Source organism: Anolis carolinensis, unplaced genomic scaffold (assembly GCF_035594765.1).
Source record: "Anolis carolinensis isolate JA03-04 unplaced genomic scaffold, rAnoCar3.1.pri scaffold_10, whole genome shotgun sequence".
Classification (NCBI taxonomy): Eukaryota; Metazoa; Chordata; class Lepidosauria; order Squamata; family Dactyloidae; genus Anolis; species Anolis carolinensis.
The window spans coordinates 14,615,646-14,628,441 of NW_026943821.1; the positions used below are offsets into that span (position 1 = coordinate 14,615,646).

The window sequence follows — 12,796 nt, forward strand, 5'->3', positions numbered from 1 at the left end:
CCACCCGGGGAGAGCGCGGATGAGCTCCCTCTTTCAGCTCCAGCTCCATGTGGGGACATGAGAGAAGCCTCCCACAAGGATAGTAAAACATCAAAACATCCGGGCGTCCCCTGGGTAACGTCCTTGCAGACGGCCAATTCTCTCACTCCAGAAGCAACTCCGGTTGCTCCTAACACGAAATATATATATACACACACATTAGAGTCTCACTTATCCAAGACTCGCTTATCCAACGTTCTGGATTATCCAACGCATTTTTGTAGTCAATGTTTTCAATAAATTGTGATATTTTGGTGCTAAATTTATAAATACAGTAATTACTACATAGCATTATTTCGTATTGAACTACTTTTTCTGTCAAATTTGTTGTATAACATGATGTTTGGGTACTTAATTTGTAAAATCATAACCTAATTTGATGTTTAATAGGTTTTTCCTTAATCCCTCCTTATTATCCGACATATTTGCTTATCCAACATTCTGCCGGCCCGTTTATGTTGGATAAGTGAGACTCTACTGTATATAAAATGTATCTGTGTGTATATATGTGTGTGTGTGTAAAGATATATACATGTACAGTAGAGTCTCACTTATCCAAGCTTCTGGATTATCCAAGCCATGTGCTGTCGAAGGCTTTCATGGCCGGGATCACAGGGTTGTTGAATGTCTTTCAGGCTGTGTGGCCATGTTCCAGAAGTATTCTCTCCTGACGTTTCGCCCCTATATATATGCATATATATATATATATATATATATATATATATATATACACACACATATACAGTAGAGTCTCACTTATCCAAGCTTCTGGATTATCCAAGCCATGTGTTGTCGAAGGCTTTCATGGCCAGGATCACAGGGTTGTTGTATGTCAGGGGTCCCCAAACTAAGGCCCGGGGACCGGATGCGCCCCATCGAAGCCATTTATCCGGCCCCCATGGCACAAGGGCAAAAGGGGTTTGGGCTAAATGATCCAAGGGGTCTCTTCTTCTCTTACAACCCTTTTATTATTAATATTATTAACATTGAGGCTGGGTGGCCATCTGTCACGGATGCTTTGCTTGTGCTTTCGGTGCACAGAGGCAGAAAGGGGTTGGACTAAGGGTCTCTTTCAACCTGCTTTTTTATTATAAGTATGACACAGCAAACAAGATAGATCTGCTGGATTTCGTTTCACAAAATCACAAATCGAACACTTCCCAAGTGTCTAGGACTGTGTGTTGTATTTTTGGATGATGCATGCAGATCCCAGTAGGGTGGCCTTCTGCAGTTGGCAGATCGTAATTTTGTCAATGTCTATTGTTTGCAAATGCCAGCTGAGATCTTTTGGCACGACACATTTTTTATTATTATTATTATTGTTATTATTATTATTAACATTGAGTCTGGGTGGCCATCTGTCAGGAATGCTTTGCTTGTGCTTTCAGTGCACAAAGGCAGAAGTGGATTGGACTCAATGGACCAAAGGTCTCTTCCAACCCTCTTTATTATTATTATTATTATTATTGCTCAGTGGCCAACTATAGTCCGGCCCACCAACAGTCCGAAGGATCGTGAACTGGCCCTCTGTTTAAAAAGTTTGGGGACCCCTGTTGTATGTTTTTCGGGCTGTGTGGCCATGTTCCAAGATATTCGCTTATCCAAGCTTCTGCTGGCCCGTTTAGCTTGGATAAGTGAGACTCTGCTGTATATGTGTGTGTGTGTGTGTGTGCGTGTATATATATATGCATATATATAGGGGCCCCTGGTGGTGGCGCAGTATGTTAAAGCGCTGAGCTGCTGAACTTGCAGACCGAAAGGTTCCAGGTTCAAATCCCAGGAGCGGAATGAGTGCCCGCTGTTAGCCCCAGCTCCTGCCAACCTAGCAGTTCGAAAACATGCCAATGTGAGTAGATCAATAGGTATCGCTCTGGTGGGAAGGTAACGGTGCTCCATGCAGTCATGACGGCCACATGACCTTGGAGGTGTCTACGGACAATGCCGGCTCTTCGGCTTAGAAATGGAGATGAGCACCAACCCCCAACCTCTCTCTCTCTCTCTCTCTCTCTCTATATATATATATATATATATATGATTGCTAGGAAAGAATCAATACATAGGAAGCATAGTCTCTGGAATTAAAGTGTTTATTGATATTTTTTTCATGTTTCAAGACGGAAGCAGGCTTGATTACAAGTCTTGCTGGGAGGAAGAGGCATGTTTACTTGTGTTGTCAAAGCCTTTCATGGCCGGAATCGCTGAGAGTTTTCTGGGCTGCATGGTCATGATTTATTGACCAGGGCCCACTTTGACCGGGGACCACTTGAGTAGGCCCTGCATTGACTGGGGACCACTTTGATCAGGGACTACTTTGACCGGGGACCACTAGACCAGGCTCCACTTTGACCGGGGACCACTTTGATTGGCAACCGCTTGACCGGGCCCTACTTTGATCGGGGACCACTTTTGACCAGGGACCACTCTCCAACATTAGTACCAAAATATATTATATTTTACATGTAATATTACAATATATTGATATAGTACAATATAGTAATTTATTGCCAGTATTGTACTATGCTAATAATATAATATTGTATGTAAATTTAATGTGTAAGCTGCTTTGAGTCTCCTTCGGGGTGAGAAGGGTGGCATATAAATGTAGCAAATAAATAAATAAATAAATAAATGGGTTGCGAATCAGTTTTTGGTCAACTTTAGATTCAGTTTGGTTATTTGGGGTGCTGATTCAGAATATCACATTGGATAGACCACATCAGCTCTAGTTTCTGATACAGAACATATGCCATCTATCAGTCGCCATCCGCTCGCCCACAGAAAACCATATTCAATAATCTAGAGCTGATGTGGTCTGTTCAATGCAATGGTCAGCTCTGCGGAAAGGAGTGGAAATAAAATTAATAAAATAAACAAATGAAGAGGAAGGAGGTTTGCGGACCGGATTTTTGTTCTTGCGGCCCACAGGTTGAGAACCAATGTTCTAGAAGCTCTCTCAGCCATACACGGATGCAACACAACTTCTCAGCCTGCTGGCCAAACAAGAGATTTTAGGCTGAGGAAGAGTTCATGGTGCCTTTTTTTCTGGAGCAGGGAAGAGAAAAAGCTCAGCTGAGACTTTCAAGCAGAATTACGGAGAAATTGGCCAGGAAGAGAGAACAACTGTGAAAGCAACATTTTGGACTTTCCAGTCTGTTGCCTGATGGCTGGTGGCAACGTCTGAAATTTGGAGTTAGTAACCCGGAGAGCTGCGGAGACTGAATAATTTTGTTGGCTGTAGATATGGTGATTGAAAGGACTAAGGACTGGATTTTGACTATTATGCTTATTCCTGGAATGTTGTTGAGAACAAAGTAGCGAACCTCAGATTAGTTGACTAAATTGGAAATATCCCAGTGAGTTACTTGACAAGGATTCTCAGAGCTCTCAGTGCTTCTAGGCACAGTTCAAAGTTCTGGTTTTGACCTATGATTTCCTACTTCGGTGTTTCTTAACCTGGGGAGCTTGTGAGGGAGTGTTAGAGGGGTCACCAAAGACCATCAGAAAACATATTTCTTTCTCATGGTCTTAGGAACCCCTTTGGAAGAGAAGGCCGAAGATCTCTCCGCCTGTCCTTCTCTTCCTTTTTGGAAACAGACAGTGAATCCTCCCACCAAAAGTATTCAGATTTGGGTGTATCAGGTATTTGTGCCAAATTTGGTCCAGTGAATGAAAATACATCCTGCATATCAGATATTTACATTACGATTCATAACAGTAGCAAATGACAGTTATGAAGTGGCAATGAAAATAATAACATGGTTGTGGGTCACCACAACATGAGGAACTTATTAAGAGGTTTTGGCATTAGGATGGTTGAGAACCACTGTCCTACATGATTCAGGCACAGGCTATTTAGCAGATTGTGTCTCCCAATATGAACCTGCCCATGTCCTGAGATCTTCAGGAGAGACACTTTCTATCAGTCTCACCTCCATCACAAACTTCGTTGGTGGGAACATGAGGGAGGGCTTTCAACTCTGGAACTTTTTGCCCAGGGAAGCCAGAATGGCCGCCTTCTCACTGTCATTTTGGCTGGTTAGCACCTTTCTGTTCAGGCAAGCTTAAAAAGAAGTAAGCTTTTAAGATCGGGTCTAAGGAGTGCCAGGCAGTATTTTATGTATTTTAATATGTTTATAATAACTCTGGAGCCTCCGGTGGCTCAATGTGTTAAAGCGCTGAGCTGCTGAACTTGCAGACCGAAAGTCCCAGGTTCAAATCCAGGGAGCGGCGTGAGCGCCTGCTGTTAGCTCCAATTTCTGCCAACCTAGCAGTTCGAAAACATGCCAATGTGAGTAGATCAATAGGTACTGCTCCGGCAGGAAGATAACGGCGTTCCATGCCATCATGCCGACCACATGACCTTGGAGATGTCTACGGACAAGGCCGGCTCTTCAGCTTAGAAATGGAGATGAGCACTATCCCCCAGAGTCGGACACGACTGGACTTAACGTCAGGGGAAACCTTTACCTTTACCTATAATAGCTCCATGTTTAATTCTATTTTAATGTTGTATGTTTTAAATTTTACATTGTATTCTTTGCAGCCTTGTCAGCTGCTTTGGATCCCTTTTAAGAGAAAAAAATAAATATGGTAAATTTAGTCGTAATAGTTGCTCAGGTTTGCAGTCCAAATCGATGTACATACAAGGGCTGATCCTGCAGATGTTGCATTTTGACTGATGTCAGTGGCAGGTATGAGATGGAAGTCTGGAATGCCATTTCTGGGAAGAATAGTTCTATCAGGGTTTTCTCTTTTCCGTATGCTGGCAGCCATTCCCACCCATCTCCACCTCCTGACCTAGTAGCTTCATTCCTCTAATCCCCCTAAGTCTGCTCATGTGACTTTGCCTTTTAGCAGCTCCTTCGCATGCGTGACACTGGGACATGGATCAGAACATTTGCAGAGGAAGGATTGCACATGCCCAGACCCCAGCAATATTATTTATTATATGTTTATTACAATATGAGAACTCCAAAGACTGATATTAATTGCCCTGATCAGTCTTGCAAACCGGGCCTTGTCAAAAGCTGGTGGTGCCAGCATCTGAAAGACTTTGATGTCATGATGATCATGGAAGAGTTGTAAAAAAGCTTTATTCACTTTCTTTAAAAAAATGCTTTGAGAGTATATCCAAAATATTCCAAGGGGAGCTAAAATGGCCCATGGTGGGTGGGACTCATAAACTGAAGGTTAATTGGTCCTCTTGGAGCCAAATTTGGGATCACTGTAGGGGCCGGCTGGATATTCCGGGGGCCTTTGCCTTCCTGCAGGAGAAACTGTGGCTCATTGGTTGTTGTGGTTGCCACGCACGGCATGGTTGTGAGAACCATGATGTCTGGCCTGAAGGCAGGACCAGTCTCTTGGGGCGATGGCAGACCCGAAGCATTGGCCAGAGATGCTTTGTTGGCATAACTGAGTGCCAGCTGCTCCAGCCGTCTCTTTTTGAAGAAAGCTTGGGTGGTGGCATGCAGGGGTTGAAGGATACGGGGTAGCGGTTGCCCTGGATGGAGGAAGAAGTCAAAACCAGCGCAGTCGGCGGGATCGAAGGCTGGCTGCCGATCCACTTCACCCTCGTTGGGCCAGGCAAATGGGAAAGGGAGGGTGAAGTCCTCCGTCAGCACTCGGATGGCAAAGTCATCCTCTTTGCCAAATTCTTTGTAGGCTCTCTGAATGCTGTGGAAGTGCTCTTCCCACTTCTTCATGTCTCCGTCGTAAATGTCGGGGAAGGATCCCGGAACAGTCTGGACCAACCTCGGAGGCGAAGAGGGAGCTGTGGGGCCTGGCAAGGTGTAGACAACCCTGGTTGGGTTGGTGGGTGGACCTGCCTGGTTGAAGATGGGGGATGGCAGCGGTGGGATCGTTGGCAGTGGAGGAGGAAGGAGGAAGTCTTGTGAGCTACACCCTACTCCTATGGCAGGTTTAGGAATATTTCCTGCTATGAGAAGGGGTGTTCCCTGTTGTAGTGAGATAGAACGAGCCATGGACCCTCCATCACCTGTGAGTGCACAGCCCAAGCATCACGATTAGGATAACATAGGATTCAACAAAGTGCACCTTTAGGTGCCTCCAGACTCTTTTATGACCTCCCACCTCTCCAGGCGTCTCAGGCCACTCTTTTTTTCTCACCACAAAAAGGAAGTTGAATTGGTTTTCCTGGAAACATCCTGGTGTGGCAAAGTCCCCAATTAAATGTGTTGCAAGGTCCTCCATGCTGTTTTCCAAAAACAGAAAACTACTAGTATGGACACCTTATCTGCAGGGAATACATTCCAAGATGCTTTTGTGGATATGTGTAAGATGCTAGGGCTGGGCTGTGGAGCAGCTGGTTAGTAGCCAGCTGCAATTAATCACTACTGCCCAAGAGGTCATGAGTTCGAACCAGCCCAGGTCGGATTGAGTGCCCGACCTTAAAAAAATAGACTAGCTCGTTGTTGACCTAAGCAACCTGAAAGACAGTTGCATCTATCAAGTAGGAAATGTAGGTACAGTAGAATCTCGCTTATCCAACGTTCTGGATTATCCAATGCATTTTTGTAGTCAATGTTTTCAATACATATTTTGTGATATTTTGGTGCTCGGTTCGTAAATACAGTAATTACTACATAGCATTACTGCGTATTGAACTACTTTTCCTGTCAAATTTGTTTTATAACATGATGTTTTGGTGCTTAATTTGTAAAATCATAACCTAATTTGATGTTTAATAGGTTTTTCCTTAATCCCTCCTTATTATCCAACATATTCGCTTATCCAACATTCTTCCGACCCGTTTATGTTGGATAAGTGAGACTCTACTGTATTGCTTATGCAATTTACTAATTTAACTAATTTACAACACTATGAAAATTGTCCAGCGTGAGGAAGAATGAGGAAGTGCTCCATCAAGGACTCGGTGTCACAGTGGATGATAAAGCATCAGCTCCTCCTGTGGCCGAGATTGAGTATACCTTCATGAAGCCGGAAGCTGGAAAATGTTTCCTCTGTGTCTTTGTCTCTGTCTCTGTCTGTATGTCGTATGTCTAATGGCATTGAATGTTTGCCATGTATATGTACGTTGTGATCCGCCCTGAGTCCCCTTCGGAGTGAGAAGGGTGGAATATAAACACTGTAAACAAACAAATAAATAAATAAAATATCTGAAACCACAGATCCCTATATTTTGGCCATACTCTGAAAGCACACCATAGAATGACACTGAAGGGTCTACAGAGGACCACAAACAAGGAGAGGGTATTTTTTGAAGTGAAAGCATGAATAAGACAATTATGTTGTACTATTAATACTAGTAGCAAAGCAGTAGTGAAGGTCACCATGCAGAAGCTATAGAATCCTTTTCTCTTCCCAAGTGCCCTGCCAGGAAGTTCCATTTGAAGACACACCCCATCTTTCTCAAACTTCTTTCACCCTTCAATTGGTAGTAGATGGACTGACCCAAATTTAGCCCTATTGCTGCCCTTACTAACCTTTACCCTACCATTTTTTCCCTTTCTAGTTGGACCTCTCTTTTTTCCCCAATCCCTACTGCAATGTTTTACCTAAAACCATCACCTGGAGGTTGAGGTGGGTTGTCCAAAGTCTCCAGCACTAGGGAAGCCATTGCCCCACATAAGGCAGTTGGCCCAGAAGGGGTGGGAGAACAATTGTTGACTGTATTCACCTAGGAAACGACAATGGCTGTGTGATGACATCACAGGAAACAAAAGGAGAGAAAGGGGGACGGCATAGTGACCCTTTGATGACATCACAGGGGGTAAAGGAGACCATAACAATTGGTACGGAACAAAACAAATGGCTTTGTTAAATCATCCGGAGTGTGGAAAACCACCTTCCACATTACAAAGCAACTCACATGGAGTTGTGCAAAGGGTGGCCAATCCACCAGTGGGTTGTGATATTCCCGTAAATGCGATTTGACTTGCAAGTTGCCATCTGAGTTTGCTGATTGATGTGGCACTGTGTCCTTTCTTTGTTCTCATGTATTTGTGCCTGCTGCCTGCATAATAAAGAGTAGGCCAGGAATAGTAGTCATGTGAAAGCCCGATGGAAAATCAGGGGAAAATATGGGGATTTTCTCCATCCCTGATTTTTTTCCAAGACATTAACATTCCTGTTTAAAAAATTGGAAAAATGAAAATAACAGTAGGCCCAGCTAACCAGAACTCAAGCAATCGAAAATCTTAAGCTCCCACAGTTAAAACATAATACTTTATATAAAAATTTAAATAAAATTTATCTCCCAAAGCAGTTACTTTAGTCTCAGCTCAGGAATGGAAAATGGAATGTTGGTGGACAGCAAAAAGACATGAAGATAGGCTTAAAGGTTACCTTTAAAAATGTATAAACACAAGCACTGGGAAACTACTGGGAGTCCCAGTGGTGCAGCAGGTTAAACCACTGAGCTGCTGAACTTGCTGAATGACGGGGCCGGGCTGTGGTGCAGGCTGGTGAGCAGCTGCTGTAATAAATCACTCTGACCATGAGGTCATGAATTCGAGGCCAGCCCGTGGCAGGGTGAGCACCCGTCAATTAAAAATAAAATATAGCCCCTGCTCGTTGCTGACCTAGCAACCTGAAAGATAGTTGCATCTATCAAGTAGGAAATAAGGTACCACGTATAAAAAGTGGGGAGGCAAGTTTAACTAATTTACAACGTTGGAATGAGGAAGTGATGAAGTGTCATCAGAGTGGATGATGAAGCAGCTGCTCCCCCCGGTGGCCAGAATCGAACATCCCCTCCGGAGAAGGTTAAATTGCCTCTGCGTCTGTCTGTCTGTTGTCTCTGGCTCGGTTCGATGTGTTTATGGGCATTGAATGTTTGCCCTGTATGTGTATAATGTGATCCACCCTGAGTCCCCTTCAGGGTGAGAAGGGCGGAATATAAATACTGTTAATAAATAAAGGTCGGTGATTCAAATCTGGGGAGCGGGGTGAGCTCTCACTGTTAATCCCAGCTTCTGCCAACTTAGCAGTTAGAAAACATGCAAATTTGAATAGATCAATAGGTACTGCTCTGGCAGGAACGTAATGGCACTCCATGTAGTCATGCCGGCCACATGACCTTGGAGGTGTCTACGGACAACGCTGGCTCTTTGGCTTAGAAATGGAGATGAGCACCAACCCCCAGAGTCAGACACTACTAGACTTAATGTCAGGAGAAAACCTTTACCTTTACCTACTGGAAAACCCTAGCCCTCAAGCATTGTAACTGAAGGATACCTTTTACCAACAGTGCTATGGATTTTGAAGAGGCATGAACAGAGGGTGAAAGGGAGAAATGTGTCAAGAGGAAGGTACGTTAAGCAAACCCTTGTCATGACTGCCTTCCATCTGGAAATCTATGTCCTTGCTGCAAAAGACCATACAGATCCAGAATAGGTCTCTACAGTCACTTACGAACCCACCACAAAGGCTCTACCCTTGGAAGACAATCATGTGAGGGATTGAATCTTTGCTATTTACTATGTTGTTAAACCACTTTGAGTCCCCCTTGAGGTTGAGAAAAATGGTATATAAATGAAATAAATAAATACTCGGCCACAACTGATAACCAAAGATGACATCTGAAACAAGGAATCCTTTTATTCTACACCTTCCAAGTAGGGTAGTAATTCACTTATTTTCTTCCCAAAGGAAGTATGGATTATTATTGTTGTATGAATTATATTCAGCTGCCTGGATTATAAGGGTCGAATCAAGAGACAGATCATAGCTATGACATCATAGCTTATTGGTACAGGATCTTGTACAAACCCTTGGTCTTTACATCTTCATGCCCAGCTGCAATGCAAGAAATTTGAGGATGGAAGAAAAATGTATTGGCAGAATTCATACTGACGGGTCAATACAGTCATTTCTCCACTTACTATATCCCTGGGTGCTGCTTCAGGCCTCTTCCTTCCTCTGCCTAGCCCTCCATCCCTGCCTTGACATCTGGCCATGCCTGCAGAGGCATTTCTTGCTCTGGAGCCACTATATTTTGAAAGAGGATAATATCATCTTCAACAGTCTATATTTGAAATGGTGCCGTATCAAAGATACCAAATACCAAAGTATTTCTGACAATCAAAAATTAAAATGACCATCTTTGTTGCAGCAGCAACAAGCTTGTGTGTCCTGTCAGATAGTGGTGAAAGGAGTGATTAAGACTGCAATTTTACAATGTGTCCACTAGGTGGTAGTCACAGACCTTTTTTTTTGCTTCTTCCAGCCTCATATAATTTGTTTATTTCAGGGGTCCTCAAACTTTTAAAGTGGAGGGCCGGTTCATGGTCCCTCAGATTGTTGAGGGGCCAAATTATCATTAGAAAAAAAAATTCCTATGCACACTGCACATGTCTTATTTGTAGTGCAACCCCCCCCAACAACAATCATTTATTTATTTATTTATTTATTTATTTATTTGCTACATTTATACTCCACCCTCTCTCATCCCGAAGGGGACTCAGAGTGGCTTACAAGTTGTATTTACATACAATATATTATATTATTGGCATAGCACAATATTAGCTTTATATCTTACTATATTGTACTATACCACTATACCACATTTAATATATAATATGTAATTAATATTATTATATTATACAAAATTATTACATTGTATTATTATTATTAGCCACCCTGAGTCCCCTACTGGGTGAGAAGGGTGGAGTAGTAATAAAATAATAAAACTTTATTTATACCCTGCCACCATCTCCCCGTGGGGACTCGGGGCGGCTCGCAATGTTACAGAAGTAACAACACGGATACATTAGCACAATATACACAGGTTAAAACGCAATAAGGTAATAAAACAAAAGTTAATACAACAGTAATAGAAATACTGTAATAAATAAATAAATATAATATTGTATTACATTATAATATTATTATCAATATTATATGTATACACAATATATTATATTATTACCACAGCACAATATTAGTAAATGAATGAACAATACAATATTTTAAAATAAAAACAATTTTAACCAACATACAGTAAACCTATCAGGATTTCAATGGGAAGTGTGGGCCTGCTTCTCGCCAATGAGATAGTCAAGTCAAGTAGGATTGTTGTTGTTGTGTGCCTTCAAGTCATTTCAGACCTTGGCGAGCCTAAGTGTAAAACTGAGGGTGGGGGCCAGGTCAATGACCTTGGAGGGCTGCATCCGGCCCCCGGGCCTTAGTTTGGGGACCCCTGGTTTATTTTATTTACAGAGGAGACTTTCTTCTTCTTCCCCTTCTTTTCTCAGATGCTTCTCTCCCTCCCTCCCTCCCTCCCTCCCTCTCTCAATAATTTCCAGTGTAAATCCAGTCTATTTTGTAGACACCCAGTGTGAATGTCTATGGCAAGAAGTGGCTTACAGTAGACTTAAAATGCAATTGCTTCTTGATATTTTATGTGTAAAGTATCCCTGAGGTTAGCAGCCGTGGGGATGCAATGGGTTAAACCCTTGTGCCAGCTGAACTGCTGACTTGAAGTTTGGCGGTTTGAGTCCGTGAGATGGGGTGAGCTCCCACCTGTCAGCTCTAGCTTGCGGGGACATGAGAGAAGCCTCCCAACAAGGTGGTAACACATCTGGGCATCCCCTGGGCAATGTCTTTGTAGATGGCCAATTCTTTCACACCAGGGGCTACTTGTAGTATGTTCTCAAGTCGCTTCTGACACAATAAAAAATTCCTGAGGTTAAGGCAATGGCTTGGACAACAACCCCGAAAAATAGTCCAGTATGGTGTAGGCTTACAGACTAATCTGCTTACAACACAGCCCATTGTTATTACTCTAAATTCTGTTCCCCATTCATGCAGCTGCAAGTGTTTTAATTTCAAGGAAACAAAGACATAGGGTGGGTGAAGGTTAAAAATATGATCTCAAAAACCACCTAGAGAACCAGAGGAAAATACCTTTTACTGGAGGGTGTTTTGTGGATCAAAATTACCCTTACCTTTAAGACATACAGGTATCCTCTGGTCTTTCAGCTAGGAGAAAAGCAAGTGTGTGAATGATGGGAAGTCAGTGAGACAGTGGTTTCTGTTATTCATTCATTCATTTTATATCCTGCTTTTCCTCTAATATGGTCTCCCCATGCTGGACCACTGTAACAACCACCAAGTCAGACTACACAGAGAAGCCATTGAAATCCACAAGTGTGTGGACAATTTCAATAGAAAGGAGGAAACCATGAAAATGAGCACAATCTGGCTACCAGTATTAAAACAAACTCTAAAATCAGGACAGTAAATAAAGAACAACACTCAGAAAACGGGAATTCCAGACATGAAGCAATCAGGGCCAGCTAACACCTCCCAACAAAGGATTCCCCAGGAAGTAAACAGCCAGGCTTTGAAGCTGCAAGGCTACTCAATGCTTAATCAAGCTGGCCAATTGCAACATTCACACTTGCCTCAAACAGACAAGAGTTCTTTCTCCCACCCTGGACATTATTCCACAGATATATAAACCCCACTTGCCTAGTTTCCAACATGTCTCAACCTCTGAGGATGCCTGCCATACATGTGGGTGAAACATCAGGACAGAGTGCTTCTGGAACATGGCCATACAGCCCGGAAAACTCACAGCAACCCAGTGATTCCAGCCATGAAAACCTTCAACAACACATTGAAAGGGAAAGAGCTATTTTTCCATTCCCATCAAAACATTGTGCTTTTTGAGCTGGTCTCATGATGACATAATGGTTATATGGGCTTGGGGACTCATATTATAGTAAATAAGGCTACCACATAGAGAAAACCTTTCTAGGAATTTCTACACTGC

At 42.9% G+C, this 12,796-nt stretch overlaps 1 protein-coding gene across 2 annotated transcripts; it reads right to left on the minus strand.

Moving 5' to 3' along the window:
• Nucleotides 1-5,110: 5,110 nt before the first annotated feature.
• On the minus strand, nt 5,111-7,665 carry cunh8orf90 (chromosome unknown C8orf90 homolog). 2 transcript variants are annotated; one of them, XM_062962851.1, is made up of 2 exons: nt 7,588-7,665; nt 5,111-6,034 (listed from the first exon to the last, which is right to left on the minus strand). In XM_062962851.1, the coding sequence occupies exons 1-2, from the start codon at nt 7,634-7,636 to the stop codon at nt 5,190-5,192; spliced, it is 894 nt and encodes a 297-aa protein (XP_062818921.1). In that variant the 5' UTR covers nt 7,637-7,665; the 3' UTR covers nt 5,111-5,189. The 2 variants fall into 2 exon arrangements, with proteins under 2 accessions (XP_062818921.1, XP_062818922.1); XM_062962852.1 differs by having other exon boundaries at nt 7,575-7,641.
• Nucleotides 7,666-12,796: the final 5,131 nt, after the last annotated feature.

Bases quoted from the DNA above. Each gene is read 5' to 3' on its own strand.
- cunh8orf90 (XM_062962851.1), bottom strand. From the start codon at position 7,636: ATGGCTTCCCTAGTGCTGGAGACTTTGGACAACCCACCTCAACCTCCA. The intron at 6,035-7,587 runs GTGATGGTTTTA...GTGCACTCACAG, and splicing joins CAACCCACCTCAACCTCCAG to GTGATGGAGGGTCCATGGCT.